This window comes from Bison bison, unplaced genomic scaffold (assembly GCF_000754665.1).
Source record: "Bison bison bison isolate TAMUID 2011002044 unplaced genomic scaffold, Bison_UMD1.0 scf7180017864307, whole genome shotgun sequence".
In the NCBI taxonomy this organism is placed as follows: Eukaryota; Metazoa; Chordata; class Mammalia; order Artiodactyla; family Bovidae; genus Bison; species Bison bison.
Window position 1 is genome coordinate 5,292,047 of NW_011494879.1, and position 16,595 is coordinate 5,308,641.

Genomic DNA, 16,595 nt, shown 5'->3' on the forward strand with positions numbered 1-16,595 from the left:
GGCCCATCCACTAGGGCTTGGCGAGGCTGTGAGGTGGCCCATTGCCCGCGCTGAGCAGCTGTGATGCACAGCCATGGTGGCCCCCTGGACCAGCTGGCCCCTGTGAGCCAGCCAAGCCCAGCAGAAGGAAGGCAGTTCCCGATTCCCGGGAATCCTTCCTCCCCTTGCCCCCTCCCATCTGCCCACAGCCCACGGGCTCCCGGGTGCGGTGCAGGGGTTCATCCTGTCACCCCCCTGAAGGCGGCTATGTTTGGCTGCGGGATGCTGTTCATGTTGCGTGGAGCGGTGGGGCCTTAGCAGGTGCCTGGCTGTAAACTGAGGCTCCGATACCAGGGTTCAGTCTAGATTCTCAGTACGCCACATCACCCACTGTGGCATGCTACTCTAATCTTCAGCTTTGTCTCCGGAGACAGAGCAATGAGGCACCTGGAGTTTTGCCACCATAGACCCTGGGCCAGGCTAGAGGCCCAGGCAGGGGCTCCTGAGAGCCTGGAGCTCAGGACACCCTGAACTTGGTTCACAAGGACTAGGAAGACTTAGGAAGCCTCCCCACCCCGATCATGAAGCTGGCATGTTTCTCTGTCCTTCGCACCCACCCCCCAAACGACCCCCTCTCCGTGTCGTGTGACCTGCCACCAGGAAGCGTGGCCTTCTCCAACCCAGACCCCTTGGCTGTTCCTTCAGCCGCGCCCCCTGAGAGGCTGTTTGGGCACAGCTTAACCTCCCAGAACATCCCCCTCACCTGTGTCCCTGTGGTTCACTGAGGGCAGGAGCCCCAGAAGCATCACTGCTCCCACTGTTGTTGTTTCCATTGTGAAAACAGGAAATGAAAATACTTGTTCGCTGCAAAGCACTGGGCCTGGTGTTCCCGTTCAGTTTCTTTGTTTCATTAGATGTTGGAGAACCCAGTCTCCATCGGGTGTTGAGCAGGGTGCTGGGGGTGGGATGAATAAGTCCCTGTTCCTAAGACCCCAGTCACCCGATTTGCACTGGGCCTGGTGTTCACATTCAGTTTCTTTGTTTCGCCAGATGTTGAAGAACCCTACCTCGGTCAGGTGCTCAGCTGGGTGCTGGGGGTGGGACAAATAAGTCCCTGCTCCTAAGACCCCAGTGACTCCGGATTTGCACATCCATTCAGGAGTGTGCCAAGTGCCACGCTGCTGGGGTGGCCTGGCTGCCACCAGCCATGGTGTTTACGGGGTACCCACCACATCCAGTACAGAGCCTGTGTCAGCGAGCAGTGATGAAACCTGCTCGTTTCTAACTAGGTCAGGGGGTTGATTGGCAAATGAGAACCTTACCTTGAAACAGACATGTTTTCAGTGCTTTGGTGTATTGAATGCTTTCATGTAAAATCCCATTTTATCATTATTTGCAGACTGGCAAGGTAGGTATCATTCCCATTTTTCTATTAAAAAAACCGAAGCTCAGGGAAGCCACCTTGCCTGTGGTCACAAAGCCAGTAAATAGAACCACGATTGAATGTGAATCTTGGCTTCCTGGCCCAGGTTCCCCCTCGCTGGCAGGAGTAAATGCTGTTACATCTCTCTCAGCTAGAGCGCAGGTTCTTCTTGGGGTGGGAGGTTGGGGAAAGAATAGAAACTTGAGTTGAGCCGAGTTCCTACTCCTCCCCGTCCATGGAGGCTTTCTGTCCAGGGGACATTTTACGAGAGCCCTCCTCTGAAACAGGCATTCTTGTCTCTGGTTTTATGGGTACCTCTGGGGTTTGGGTTTTGTCCAACTTCATTAAAGGCAAACCACTTTATTGCTCTATTTCTTAGCGACCATTAAATAAATCATCAGCTGTGTGAGTAGTGTGGAGCGGTGGAAGGTATTAATAATTGAGTGCACTGAAACAGACTTTTGTTTTTGCAGCTTGCCAAGAATATCGGGAACGCAGGCTTCAATGAAATCATGGAGTGCTGTCTCCCCGCTGAGGACTCAGTCAAACCCAACCCGGGCAGCGACATGTACGTATGCGGCTGGCGGGTCTCGCTCGCTGAACTAAGGCTGGCTTGCCCCGGGCCCCCAGAGGCAGGGGGCTAACAAGTCTGGGTGTATCGACTGTTGCTTCTTCAAGGAAAAAATCAGCCTGCGTTGTGTATAAAGTCTCTGCAACCCTTCAGGGTGTTGAGGTAGAAATTTGATGTGGCAGTTTTTCTTAGAAGCCGTAGGCAAGCAGATTTCCCTGGGGGTTGGGGGGGGGACACTGAGTGTCGCCCTCTGTGTGGGCACCGCCTTGCCTCTGTCTCAGGGCAGGGTCGTCGCCCTCCCATCTGAGTTCTCTCTGAATTCTGAGCTGCTGAGAGGGTGGGTTGTCATAGATATGTGGTTATGTCTGGTCCTCAAAGCAAATGTTGAGTGTGTCGTTCCCTTCAAAAAAAATTTTGTTTCTGTTTTAACTGTTGACACGAAACCTGATTAAGACACGTTCGTGCCTTGTCATGCACCCAGCTGGCCCACTGAGGCAGAGCTGATAGCAGGGGAATTTCCTACCAGTCTTATCATATAAAGCATAAACCACCCGGGCCACACACTGCTCCTTGAGAGAGGTGATGGGTGACTGGGGGCCAGGGCAGTGCCTGGCCTTCCCCCCAAGGCTCCAGCCCTGTTCTCCCTGGGTGGCCTGTCTGCTGCACCAGGACTGGGGTGATTTACCCACTCTAGGAGGGCACAGTCAGGCAGATGGGGGTGGTCCCAGGCCAGTTCAGCATTTGAGTGGTATTGCTGTTCAGTGTCTGAGTCGTGTCCAGCTCTTTGCAACCCATGGACTGCAGCACGCCAGGCCTCCCTGTCCATCACCAACTCCTAGAGCTTGCTCAAACTCATGTCCATCGAGTCAGTGATGCCATCCAACCATCTCATCCTCTGTCGCCCCATTCTCCTGCCTTCAATCTTTCCCAGCATCAGAGTCTTTTCCAGTGAGTCAGCTTTTTGCATTGGGTGGCCAAAGTTTTGGAGCTTCAGCATTAGTCCTTCTAGTGAATATTCAGGGTTGATTTCCAGTCAGAGTGTGTTTTGGCAGGAAAGGGAAAGTGAGAAATATGTGCTCAGGAACTTCCCTGGTGGTACAGTGAATAAGAATCCACCTGCCAATGCAGGAGACACAGGTTCGATCCCTGATTCTGGAAAATTCCACATACCATGGAACAGCTAAGCCTGTGCTCTGCAACTACTGAAGCCGGCACACCCTGGAGCCTGTGCTCTGCAGCAAGAGTAGCGACTGCAATGAGAAGCCCCACTCACTGCAATGAGAGGAAGCCTGTGTGCAGCGGTGAAGATCCAGTACAACCAAAAAATAAATAAAAAGAAGAAATAAATAATTAAAAAAAAAGAAATATGTACTCAGAGAGAAGAGAAAATCCATTCACTGAGACAGCCGTCCCCTGGGAGTAACCAGAGCGAGAGCTGCCGGCAGGGCTCCCCCAGGTGTCAGGCGAGGTCCCCGAGCAGTGGTGGGGAGAGGGTTTCATGCTGTGGGGGCGGGTCTTTGGAGCCAAGGTCACAGGATCTGTGTTCTTTGGCCTTGGGTGAGGTGACTTCCCTCCAGGGAGGAGCGGGTATCAGGAGGTGAGCGTGGGTGGGGTTGGATTAGCGTCAGTCGTCTGGGTCCTGGAGCAGATGGCGGTGGTGTGGCATTTCCTTGAGATTGCACGAGATGTGATTTTAGATTCCAGGCACGGGGCTTACCGAGTTGGTATCCTCTCCTGCTAAGGATCTGAGTTCCAAGTCTGTATCCTTACCCAGAGCTGGAGAGACAACAAGGAGGTGTAGAAACCTGCATCCTTGCCCACCGCGGGAGCTGGGAGGGTTCGTCAGCTTCCCCGGGCCCTTTTCCTTTAATAGAAGCAGAGGGACAGCCATCCCCCTGCTCACCGAGTCGCTGGGACACACATCAGGGGTGAGGGGGTCACTCACCTCGTGCTTGGTCGGTGTTGGCTGCCCTTGTTGCTCACTGTGGGTGTGGGTGCTGAGAAGTTCGGGTCCTCTCGAGGCAGGTGTCCGTGGAGAGGTCCCTTGACACGGGCTGACTGGGTGTATGAGAAGGTCTGTTAGGACAGAGACGTCGTGGTCCCCTGGGGCACTTCACTTACTGTCTCATAGACACCTGCTCTCACGGTGAAGGGCATGGTCTCCTGAAACCCTGTAGTATTGATCCACTTTGAACAAAGTATAAGACATGGTCACTGATTTCTTCCAAGTACCAGGGGTACTTTATAAAAGCAGAGCATTTGTTTATTCTGGGGGAAAATGGTTCTAAAAAGTGAATCCTGTCTGCGTGGGACTCTTGGATATAAATGTTCCATCTACATTGAGACCCTGCCCCGCCCCCCAGCCTTGGCACCAGTGAAAAGATGTTTACTCCCCTCCTTTTTTTTTTTTTTCTTCAAAATGAGGGCAGATGACCAACGTGACAGCAAACTGGCACCCACGTGGATGCCCCCTCAGCTGAAACCAGTTGCGGGCGGAGCTCTGTTTTAAAGCATTTCATCCCACTTTACGTTGTACGTAGGTGTCCACATATTTTTTTCTGGTAAATCTCACCTTACTCGTGTTTGCATGTCCCACCACAGTATGTTGCTTGTGATGGGAAATATTTGTACATAAACAAGGAATCAATGAGTAAGAGGTGAAGCTCTAGTTCAGTGACTACTTAGAGAAGCTACTGTCTTACTTCCAGATTAAAAGGAGTGCACTGCTCCTGGCTTTATCTCAAAGCAGCACACCATCTGCAGATGAATCTGTTGAAAGGGAAGCCAGAGACCGTCTCATGGCCTGTGAATCCCCAGATGGATTTGAGGGGATGTTGAGAGATATAAATAGGAAGCAGGGAGCTTCCTGCTCACAGAGGCCAGAACCATTTCTCTCCTGTGATCAGGGCGCTCACGCACGCCCTGTCCTTTGGAAGTATAAGAAGCCTCCCTCTCTGAACGAATGCCAAACACATTCTTATTAAATTCATTGCTTTCCTCCAAAAGCCTTAACCTTTCCCAAAAAAAGAGGGGGTGGAGGGGTCACACTGGCAGAGTCAACTTCCACCAGGAATCGTAGGGCCTGGTGTGGCCCAAACAGACCTGTACCTGTGCTGGGGGAGGGACCACCTTCCGAGTTTGGGACCCAGAGCCTGGACAAGTGGATAAAACATTTAAAAAATATAAGGTTCAGTTTATCAGTAGCCCCTTCCTGAGGGTCCGTAGTGATGCTGCCCCAAAGTGATTATTGGAGCCGTCTAAGCCTTGACACCTGTTCAGCCCTGCCTCCCGTCATAAGAGACCTGTAGAGTTTCATCTGACGGGTTGTTGGTTTTGTCAAGCCAGGACGGTCACCAGGCAGCAGCCAGAGCATCACTCTGGCTGGGAGCCCCTGCAAGGAGAGTTCAGTCCAGCGGAGCAGGGCGGCCCTCGGAGCTGCCGGGCTGCTGGAGGCCATGGGCTCACGTTCACAACGCTGTTGAAAGGATCAGATGGACAGCACAGCTCCACCCGACCTGTGGCCTGCAGTAACCGTCCCCTGTGGGGGACACGTGTGAAGTCCCCCAGCACAGTTCAAGCGAGGCAGCGTCTATGGACACCTAGGTGGTGGTTTATTAGGTGAAGCTGGCAAAGTGTTGTGTGCCCCCGTTGGGATCCTGGAGTTGACCCACCCACTCCTGAACCCTGGTGGGCTGCAGCAAGGACCCACGTGGGTCGACCTGGGGGCCTTGGGCCCTGACGATCATAGAAGCAGGTGCGGTGGGTGTCCTGGTCCCAGGGTAGGAGCGAGCGGTGCCCCAGCCAGGAAGAGCCGGTGGGTCCCCCCAGCGCCTCTTCACTCCGTGCTGCCCTGGTTATTGCATACGGAATCCTGGGCTGAAGGCCTCAGTGTGCTGTCTCCGTCTCTGTGATCCTGCAGAGGCCTGCGCGTAGATGTCGTCAGCTTGTGCATGCCTCAACTGTGTGCTTTTGCACAGGATAAGGAGGTTTGAGTCGCTGGCCCAGAGTCACCAGGGTGGGGGTCCGGGGGGGAATGCCTTGATCCGTGCTGAATTTTTGTCTTTGGAATTTTTAACACTTTGGTTGAAATATGACTCACATACCATCACAGTTCACCCATTTAAAGTACAGTTCACTGGCTTCTAGTATGTTCTCAGTTGTTCTTCCATCACCACAAGCAATTTTAGAACATTTTCTTCATCCCATCACAAAGCCCTGTCCTTGTAAACCATCCCCTACTCTGTCCCCTTACGCCCCCCCCTCCACCTCCCCCTAACACCCCATCCCCTCCAGCCTGGGGCCACTGCTCCCCGCTCCCTATCTCTACGCATTTGTCAGTTCCGGGCATTTCAGTGAACGGAATAACGCCATGTGTGGTCTTCAGTGTTGGCGTCTTTCATTTAGGATTTCAGGATGTTTGCAGGGCTCATCCACATGAGTGCTTCATTCTTTTTGTGGCTGAGTCGTACTCTTGTTATGTGGACACCACATCTTTTTCACCTGTTCATCAGCTGATGGACCCTTATGACTTGGTTGTCATGGGTAATTAGTGTTTACTGTCCCTCAAACACCATGTCTAGGTTTTTATTGTTGATGTTGCTGCTTATTAGGGTCCTTGGAGTGAGATTCTCAGTCCTCTGGACCAGGAGCTGCTGTTTTTCTTGCTCTATCTTTCGAGTTCATCAGTACTTTCCGAGGCCCTAAGGACCTGCCGGGAGCGCGGCAAAGTGTCATCTCGTGTGCTTCGCCCAGGCTGTGTGCATTTCTTAGATAAGATTTGGGGTCACATACCTGCCCAGGGTCACTTGACAGTCTACGGCAGGGGAGGATTTTGGCTCCCCTGGAGTTGCTGCTGCTCCACGCTCCTTGGAGAGGTGGGGTCTGTGCCCTCAAGACCAAACTAGAGCCAGGAAATAGACCATGAAGATGGACAACTTGTTTGATTTCATGGGCACGTGGGGAACCTGGCTGCCAGGCATGGTGTCCACAAACAGGAAAACAGTCTTCCCTTGGAGTCTGCCAGTCCCCTCACCCGGCTGCTTATCCCTTAGACCCAGACCTTGATACCTCTTGTCTTGGGTGTCCAGCCTCCTGAAAGTGGAGAGGCAGAGTGGACGCTGGTGCTGCAGGAGAGCCACATGCCGCCTGCCTCCTGCTCTGTACTTTTCTGCCCGTGCCGCTTGTTACCATGTTGTTGTTCAGTCGCCAGGTCGGGTCCAACTCTTTGCCACCTCATGGACTGCAGCATGCCAGGCTTCCCTGTCCTTCACTATCTCCCAAAGTTTGTTCAAACTCATGTCCATCGAGTTGGTGATGCCATCCAGCCATCTCATGCTCTGTCACTCGCTTCTCCTCCTGCCCTCGATCTTTCCCAACATCAGGATCTTTCCAATGAGTCAACTGTTAGCATCTGGCGGCCAAGGTATTGAAGCTTCAGCATCAGTCCTTGTTACCATGAGCGGGTGGGATTATTTTTAACTCATTACAGATGAATGGATGTTAAGGCCCTTAATCATTTACAGGGCAGTTATGTTTGATTTCAGGAACGCAAGGAAGGACTACATCACTGCCAAGTACATTGAGAGGAAATACGCACGGAAAAAACATGCGGATAATGCGGCCAAGCTTCACAGTCTTTGTGAAGCCGTGAAAACAAGAGACATTTTTGGATTACTTCAAGCATATGCTGACGGTGTGGATCTTACAGAAAAAATCCCACTGGCCAATGGACATGTAAGAAAGGACATGTAGAAACAGAAAGGGTTGGGGGGTTTGATGGGGAGTGACAAAGCAGTGTAATCAGAAGTGCTGACAGTGTCATGAAACACCCTGAGAGAAGAGGCAGTGAGTCCTGGGTGAGAGGAGATTCATGGTTGATTCTTCAGCCAAACTGTGGTGGCAGCTCCGGGAAGAGAGTCCATCCCCAGGGGAAGGAGCCTTTTCTCAGAGGCCGAAGCTTCATCATGTTAATGATGCAAGGAGGGGGTCAGAAACCTTGAGAGGACTTTGCAATGAAACCCCCGAATTTCTCATTCTTTCCCGGGGAGGGAGGAGGACTAGGACCAGTCTCTAAATGATAGGCAGTCTCTAAATTCCTAAGGGCAGAATTTGCCATGGGGATTGGCTGCCATGGGGATTGGCTTCCCTGGTGGCTCAGCTGTAAAGAATCTGCCTGCCAGCGTAGGAGACTCAGGTTCGATCCCTGGGTTGGGAAGATCCCCTGGAGGAGGGCATGGCAACCCATTCCAGTATTCTTGCCTGGGAAATCCCATGGACAGAGGAGCCTGGCAGGCTACATACAGTCCATAGGGTTGCAAGACACAACTTAGCAATAGGTAACATGTTTTAGAGATAGGTTTTTCAAAGAACAGACTCAGAGGCTTTTAGAAGAGAAATACATGCTTTCACTCACATTGGCCGCAGAGCTGAGTGCCCCCCTTGGGATTCTGGAATGTTTCTGTTTGGTCTTCAGGAGCCGGATGAGACTGCCCTCCACCTTGCCGTCAGGTCCGTGGACCGGACTTCTCTCCACATTGTAGACTTTTTAGTTCAGAACAGGTAGGTGTCCTTAAATCAGGGCCAGTGTTTGATTTTGCTCCTGGGTGTTTCTGGGGAAGGGATCAGGGGTTGCCTCACTGCTTCTGCCGTGTGGCCAACGTGCTGGAATTTCCTCAGGTGTGACTAGGATTACGCGACAGCGAAACGGCTGCAGGTGTGGGGTGTTCCCGTGCAGTCTTAACCCCTCCTGGTGTCAGCAGCATCCAGCTTCCAGTGTCTGGGGCTCAGGGGGATGCCCCGTGAATAGGTCTGCTGAATTCTAAGCCCCTGGAAAGCAGTCTCTGGCTGCAGCCCCCTTGACTGTCAAGTGGGGGAGTGGTCCCCATGACATCAGGCAGGGCAGCCACCAGCTTGTCCTGTGAGGTTGGAGTCCCATGACATCAGGCAGGGCAGCCCCCAGCTTGTCCTGTGAGGTGGGGGTCCCATGACATCAGGCAGGGCAGCCCCCAGCTTGTCCTGTGAGCTGGGGGTCCCATGACGTCAGGCAGGGCAGCCCCCAGCTTGTCCTGTGAGCTGGGGGTCCCATGACGTCAGGCAGGGCAGCATGAGCAAAGGGAGAGGGAGGCAGGAAGCAGGGCTCCTCCTCCAGCGCGGGCTGGGGCAGGGTTGTGGGTGTTTTGCTTGGTAGGAAAGGCTGTTATTTTCAATTAGAGCATGCCTGTGGAGAGGACATGCATGGGCAGTTTCCTTGGCCCCAGCGCTCCCATCAGGTTCGTCCTGCCTTGCTTGGTGCAGGGCTGGCCTGACGGTCAGAGTCTAGTCGTGAAGCCCAATCGAGGTGCATCGTGTCTCCCTGAGCGTGGGTCTGGGTGGGGGTCAGGGCAGGGAATGGCCAGAAGCCATAGAAACTCTTCAGCAAGTGCAAAGCAAGGAGACGTTTTGCGTTTTGTGTCTTCTGCCGTTTCTAGAGGGAAGAGGGAAGAGATGGCTGGGGCTGGAGGAGCTTGGGGGCAGTCAGCTCCTTCCCCAGGAGCTGGGAGCTCATTGGACGCCTGCGGGGAGCTGCCCACCCAGCACCAGGAGTGTGGAGGGGCTTGGAGCAGTTGTGCGGTGCCAGCTCCCTTAGAGCAGACTCTCAGGGGGCAGAAGGGCAACCCTGGTCCCTCTTCTCAGGAGCGGAGAGTAGAAAGATCAGAGATCAGGCTCTTTTTTACTGAAAATATAGCTGCTTGGAAAAAGGCACAGTGAACGTGGCTGGTTTCCTCCTGTCGGGATCCTGGGCATCGTCTCCCAGTGGGCCCTCCGTGTCCCCACGTGTCTGTCCAGGGCGGAGCCCTGCTGTCCCGCTCACAGTGTGACTACGGCCGCCCCACCAGTGGGCTGAGTGGCTTGTCCTGGGATTGCCCAGTCCGTTCTGTGTTGGCAGAACCCGTGTGGTCCTCTCATTCCCCCGGAGCCTGTTTTCAGGGTGGTCCAGGGCAAGCCAGCTCAGAGGAGCCTGGTGACTCTGAATTTTAGAAAAAGTGGCCATTCCCCTTCCTGGTAAGAGTGTTGTCAGTAGGATGAAAAGAGCTCAGCCCAGCCTTCCGTGCGGTGGGACACACTGGTGGGGCCTTAGCAGTGCAGTGGGAGAGACCCTAGTTCACCTGTCCCTCTCCCAGCCCCTGGTCAGGGGTGTACAGGTGCCTCGCCCCCTTTTTTTGGCCGGCTCTGCCATCGCCATTTATTCCCTGTTGGCCTTAAGTTCAGGCCACCTCCTGCCACAAGTTGGGCTGGCGCTGTGGCCCCCCACCTGGAGGAGGACGAGAGGCCCTGTCAGCCACGAACCCCAGTCCCCTGCGCAGCACCCCAGCCCTCTGACCTGAGACTTCCCTGTCCTCCGATCTCTCTCTCTCTCTCTCTCTCCGTCCATCCTTGCCAGCGGGAACCTGGACAAACAGACGGGGAAGGGCAGCACGGCCCTGCACTACTGCTGCCTGACCGACAGTGCAGAGTGCCTGAAGCTGCTGCTACGGGGCAAGGCCTCCATTGGCATCGGTGAGCCTCAGCCCCGCCTCCTCACTGACCCCTCCGGCCACTGGGCTCCGGGCAGAGCTGGGAAGCCAGCGCCACCCAGCAAGACAGGGCCCACTCTGCCAGGCTGCTGCAGTCCAGTACTTATCAGCAGTTTTCCTCTGCTGTCTCGTGGACTTGCCCCCATGTTGCAGGCGTTTTCTGGGCTCTGAGAGGCAGAGGGTGGCCTGCAGCTGTTAACTGGTGGCCAGGTGACCCTGGACAAGGTTCAGGCATCTTGCCCTCCTTTTCCTGACTCCACCTTAGATCAGACTTGGTCCCTCACTGGCCCTGGGTGGGCACGTTTACTGCTGGGAGTCACTGCCCACTGCCCCTCTGTTCACTGGCATGAAACCTCCTCCATGAGGGACCATGTCTGCTTGGCTTCCATTGCTTCCTCCTCCCAGGGCCCTGACCTGCAGCTGGCCGGGCACGGCCTAACCCCCAGGACATCTGGCTGTGATGTGTCCTGGGGAGGAGCTTTGAAGAATTATCAAACTATCCAGACAAGACTGGAAAAAAGGCTCATGCCTGCTTGAGAGCTGAGTTTTTTATTTTTTAATTAATATCCAAGCTCACTGACTGAGGCTTGTTTAGAAGAAACTACACAATTCCAAATTTACAGACTACTTATTAATAAAAGGAGGTGTAAAGTCTTTCAGCCAGGTGCCCGGAACTAGATTAGCAGTGCTTTTGGTTTGACAATTACCATGAACTGCTTTACGCAGTGAATTATGCCTTGGATATTTAGTTTTACATTAGTTGGCTTAACTTTAGTGCTTTTACTTTCATGATTAGTTCAAATCTTGTCTTTTAAAATGTTACTGACTGCATACTGCTTAGGTCTGTATGATTTCAGAACAGATGAGCCCTGATGGGGGCTAAGTTGCCGGAATTCATTAGTCAGTTTCATTTGGGCTGCTTGACTGGGTCTCTATTTAATAGCCTCCGGGTATCAGACCTTTGCTTGATTTGGCCACAACATGTCCTTTCATCCCACCGTCCCTTAGCTAACGAGTCAGGAGAGACACCACTGGACATCGCCAAGCGACTCAGGCACGAGCGCTGTGAGGAGCTGGTGAGTCTCCCCCGGTGGGGTTGGGGTTGCTCCTTGGGGAGGGTCCGCAGGAGGGTCCTGAGCAGATCCCAGTGTCCTAGAGGGGACAGCTCGGAGCAAGTGTCCTGGGGCACCTTTAGAGAGGAGGGGACCACCTGCCTAGAGGTGACACTTTTGGAACATGAGTCAGTATTTTCTGGTTGGACGTGTTGGAGGCTCTGGCTTTGGGGGTGAGTGGAGCTGAGGCCCCCTGGGTTTGCAGGGAGCTCCACTGCTGTGGCTTGGGAAGGTCGCGCCAGCTCTCCCCACTGTTGCCTTGTTTGTAGAGTCATCTACACCAGTCTGCAGGGTCGTGGTGTATTTGAACTCTGTGAAGCTGTGGGCACATACTAAGTGCTCAGTAAACAGAGCCATTAACAGTCACTGCTGTAGAAAATGAGGAACGTTATTATCCTGAGCTCTTGGTGTCCATTAGCTCATTTAATCTTGATAACCCTTAGGACACTGATTAGTAGGCACCTACTGTTTCCCCTTAGGATACTAATTAGTGGGCGCCTACTGTTACCCCTTAGGACACTGATTAGTAGGTACCTACTCTTACTCCATTTTACAGATGAGGAGACAGCTTCAGAGGGTTAAATAACTTGCCTGCAATCACATGGCTACTGTCTGGCTTTGGAGAAAATTTAGACCCTGATGTGCTAAGATACCCATTTATCTGATGCAATAACTTCTCACCTGTGCATCTAGAATGAAACCAGCTGTCCACTTTCCCGGAGAAAGCTGAGAGAGCAGTCATTCACATCATTTTCCGCAGGGCTTAATTCTCTTGCGTTGGTCAGGAAAAGTGGGGTCTACAGTTAGCGGGCTTGTTCCTTCTTGAATTCAGTGCTCCTTGTGTGGTGGTGGGTACCCAAGGGCTGGCCATTGCCTTTTAGACCTCAAACACTCCTTGGCTGCATGCTGTGACTTTGTAGCTTACAAAGCACTAAATGGGAATTGTTGGGTTTGAGCTTCCAGGGTATGTGTAGATTCGGGAGGGGCGATTGGCCTGAGATGCAGCAAATTAAATAAGCCAGCCTCATGCTGGGGCACAGCTTCTCTGGGGCACAGGCCCGCTGCCTCTAGATCCACATCTGCTTTACAAGGTTGAGTGTGTGAGCAGCGTCACTGACGGCCCGTTGTCATTCTTAGCTGAACCAGGCCTTGTCTGGAAGGTTTAATTCTCACGTTCACGTGGAATATGAATGGAGACTGCTCCCTGAAGACCTGGATGAGAGCGACGACGACATGGACGAGAAGTTGCAGGTCTGTGCCAGCTTGTAAAACGTGAAGAGTTTTATGATGAGCATCCTTCAGAGCAGTGTGGGTCCTGGCCTATATTTAGGGCAGAAAGCTGTTGTAGGAAAGGAAATAGAGTTTACTTTGTGCTTCTGCTCATCTCAGTAGTTCTTGGGTTTTAACCATCCCACAACTGCCCCTCTCTCACAGCTCCTACAGATGTGACTTTACGGGACATTGTGTTATCATGGCAGCTGCTCACCTTCTGATACGAAGGAGAGATACAAGAGGGCCTCTGATTCTGGTGGATGTTAGAGGAAGCTCTCTCACTGAGAATGACGTGATGAAAAGCCATGTTTCCCCCAGGAGTGGTTTTTGTGTTCACCGAGTTGATCTTTAAAACCTTCACTGAAATCAGTGACCCTTAGAGCTCATCTGGTCCAACCCTTTCCTATGTCAGATGGGTCATTCAAGCCTCAAGACTGAGAGGCTGGCTTGGCCACAGTGAAGCCAGCACTTGGAGACTGCCCGGGGGCTCTTACCTCTTCCTCTAGCTGCTCCTCAGGATGCTCTGGCTTGGGGCCACCCCTGGAAGGTAACCACTTGGGGGCACCCCTGGAAGGTAACCACCTTCACACTCATCTCAGAGTCAGAGTCAGACCCAGGACCACTACTCCAAAACCTGTATGCCTAGAAGCTGTGAAATTAGTGGGAGTGCCATGATGTAATGTTTTAATTCTTACTGATGGACTTTAATGTCCTCACGTGTGTATTTCAGAAATATATGGCATTTCTGAAAGCTGTTGGACTCTTCTGTTTCTTAGAATAAGGAATTTCTGAGTTCGCTGTAAAACAGTGTCAAAGTGAGAGGAGCTGGTTATTTTATATTTAGATTTTCCTTTTAAAAAAGTGAAGGTTTGGGACTTCCCTGGTGGCCCAGTGGTTAAGACTCCACGCTCCCAGTGAGGGGGCACAGGTTTGATCCCTCCTTGGGGAACTAAGATCTTGTATGAGTCAGCCAAAAAATAAATAAATAAAAAATACAATAAAGTAAATATTTTTTTAAAAAAGAGAAGCTTTGAAACATCTGCCCCGGCATGAGTGCCTCTTGGTCAGGCACATATCACGTTTTCAGGTTCCCAGGGTCATGTGAGCAGTGACTGGGCGGGTCCTATGGTCCCAGTGAAAGCCCAGCAGCAGTGCTAACACTCATGCCCCCCACTCCACCGCGCACCCCCCGCCCCAACGCCCCAGAGCAGAGAGCGGCGGGCATAGTTCACACAGCTGTGCTCCCTGTTGGAATTTAAACTCTGTAGGAAGAACCACTGGCCATTGAGCTCTATGCACTGGAGCTGAGTGTGAGCCTTTGGTTGGCCAGAGCCTTGACCAGGCAGGTGGTCGTGTGAGGGCAGGTGGGTGTGACAGCCGATACTCGTACCTGCTAAATTCTAGGCTCTGGGCCGGTAGTTAAATTTGTACCCATTTAACAGATGAAAAATAGGATCAGCAAGGCTAGTTTGCTCAAGATCACAGCTGTTAAAACAAAGCTGACATTTGAGATAGGAGTTTGATTGAATTTACCCAAGTCCCTGTGTTCCATGCACATGACCATCAGGTGGAGCAAGGGTCAGCAAACCTTGCTGACCGGATGACAGATGTTCTAAGCTTGTGGGCCTGAAATACGAGCCTGTGTTCCAGCTCCTCTCCTCCAGGGTGGTAGGAGAGCAGCCATGGGCAGCGTGTAAACCACAGGATGGCTGCTTTCTGCTAACGTTTTACTTATTAAAACAGGTGGTGGTCCCACAAGTCAGAATTTGCTGACCCTGAGCTAGAGGACTCTTCAGAGTCCTAGTACTATGGGAGGAAGACATTGATCTCCCCTGAATTAGCTGTGTGTCTGTTGGGGATCGGTCACAGCTGTGGGTGCTGTCTGAGAAGGGTGCTCGTGGAGGGGACGTGCCGTGAAAACAGAGCTAAACTCAGCCAACTCTGGCTGGTACAGATAAAGCAGCTTATATTCTAAGTTCTTCCCAGAATGAAGAATTGCAAGTTCTTATAAAGCACAGCTCTTTTGGTGGGTGTGTCCATTAAGAGACACGCTAAGAGTGAGGTTTAGGTCTCGCTGCTGTCCTGTAACGGCAGAATGCGCTGTGCCCAGGTGGTTGAGTGGCGTGCCTGGGCTTGTCACCAGCACATCCGTAGCCATGACTCGGAGGTCAGTGCATCTGCGTCTCACACACCTCTGCCCACCACCCCCGCAGCCCAGCCCTAGTCGGCGAGAAGACCGGCCTGTCAGCTTCTACCAGCTGGGCCCCAGCCAGCTGCCGTCCAGCGCTGCAGCTCTGGCGAGAGACGCCGGCAGCCTAGCCAAGGACAAGCAGAGGGGCTTCGTGCCCAGCCTCCTGCAGAACGAGACATACGGTGCCATCCTGAGTGGCAGCCCGCCGCCCACCCAGCCTGCGGCCCCCGGCTTGTCCAGCGCCCCTCCACTCCCGCCACGGAACGTCGCCAAAGGTACGTACCGAGCTGTTGGTCACCCTGGGTGTGGGAGCGCTGTGGTTGGAGTCACGCTTTGGGGACTCTCTACCTGCTTTGTCCCCAGCTAGCTTGCCTGTGGGCCAGCGTCAGGACATGTTTTTCTTTTGGGTCTCTTGTTTTGCACATAACGTTCTTTGCTTCCAAAATGAGCTCCATCATTCTTAGGATGGTGGGAGTGTGTCTTGGCTTCGTTCTTGTTCCGGGCAGGGAGGTGGCTCATATGACTCAGGGAACACGGGGACTGCACTGGGCAGGCCTGGATGGCCGGGTGAGCCCGGTTGCTGTCCCTGGGTGTTTCCCGCAGACCTGCTTCCTGGTGCTTTTCTCTTTGCTGTCCACCCCTCCCTTTGCCTCCATTCTTCCCCTCTCTATCTCTCTCCTGCCTGTACACGGCCAGCTTATGACGTCTGATTATTTCTTCTCTCTGTGATTCCCCATGAAGTGAAAGATAGAAAGATGCTAATTTGGGAAGCAGTGCTCAGCCTAGCTGTAAAAATACAGAATAGTCCCCGAGGGTCCTGCTGGCACTTCAGGTGCGGCAGCTTTGCTGTCCTGGCCTCAGTCGCTCTTTCACAGCGTATTGAGTTTGACACCACAGATGCTATTTCTGTTTTTATAAAAATGGAAACTGAAATGAAATGAAACCTTGCGCCTGCCCGCAAAGGTTAAGTAATTTACCCAGCACTGGAGGCCCACTGGCCATTTTGCTCCTTGAAGGTTCAGCAGGTAGCCAGGCTGGCTCTATGCTGGGGCTCCAGGAGGCTTCCTGGGGGCAGGGGGCAGGAGCCTGCCCTGGGTGTGATGTCCAAGCCCCACGGCTGCTCTAGGCTGATGGCGGCCCCAGAAGTAAGTCCCAGATTGCGTTTTGCAGGAGCTACTCTTGGAGAAGGGCACGTAGCCGAGTGGCGGTGATGCTAGGAGGCCTGAAGGCTGTGCTCACAGTGTGGGATGGCTGTTGCCCCCCCAACCCCATCCCCCCACCCTGGCTGTGGTGCAGTCCTTTCCACACGGCTCTGCCCCAGTGCTCAGGGAGGCCCAGAGGTCACGGGCAACCCTGGGCAGACCTCAGAAACCAGCCTGCCCCCTTCTGCAGAGCCCGTTCCTCCTCCTAGGCCTGCAGGGAGCCCGGGTGTGAGGAAGGAAGTCACGTCCCGCAGCTGGAAGGGGCCCTGGCATGTGAGGCCACTGTGTTCAGG

General features: G+C 53.2%; 1 protein-coding gene across 1 annotated transcript in view; it reads left to right on the forward strand.

The window, feature by feature from the left end:
* The window catches only part of ASAP2 (ArfGAP with SH3 domain, ankyrin repeat and PH domain 2), a 137,756-nt gene that overhangs the window by 108,865 nt on the left and 12,296 nt on the right, over window positions 1–16,595 (forward strand). The window contains exons 16-22 of the mRNA XM_010852043.1: window positions 1,876–1,970; window positions 7,517–7,706; window positions 8,446–8,531; window positions 10,393–10,508; window positions 11,534–11,601; window positions 12,775–12,888; window positions 15,123–15,375. Coding sequence (XP_010850345.1) covers window positions 1,876–1,970; window positions 7,517–7,706; window positions 8,446–8,531; window positions 10,393–10,508; window positions 11,534–11,601; window positions 12,775–12,888; window positions 15,123–15,375 — 922 coding nt within the window. The remainder of the gene's footprint in view (window positions 1–1,875; window positions 1,971–7,516; window positions 7,707–8,445; window positions 8,532–10,392; window positions 10,509–11,533; window positions 11,602–12,774; window positions 12,889–15,122; window positions 15,376–16,595) is intronic.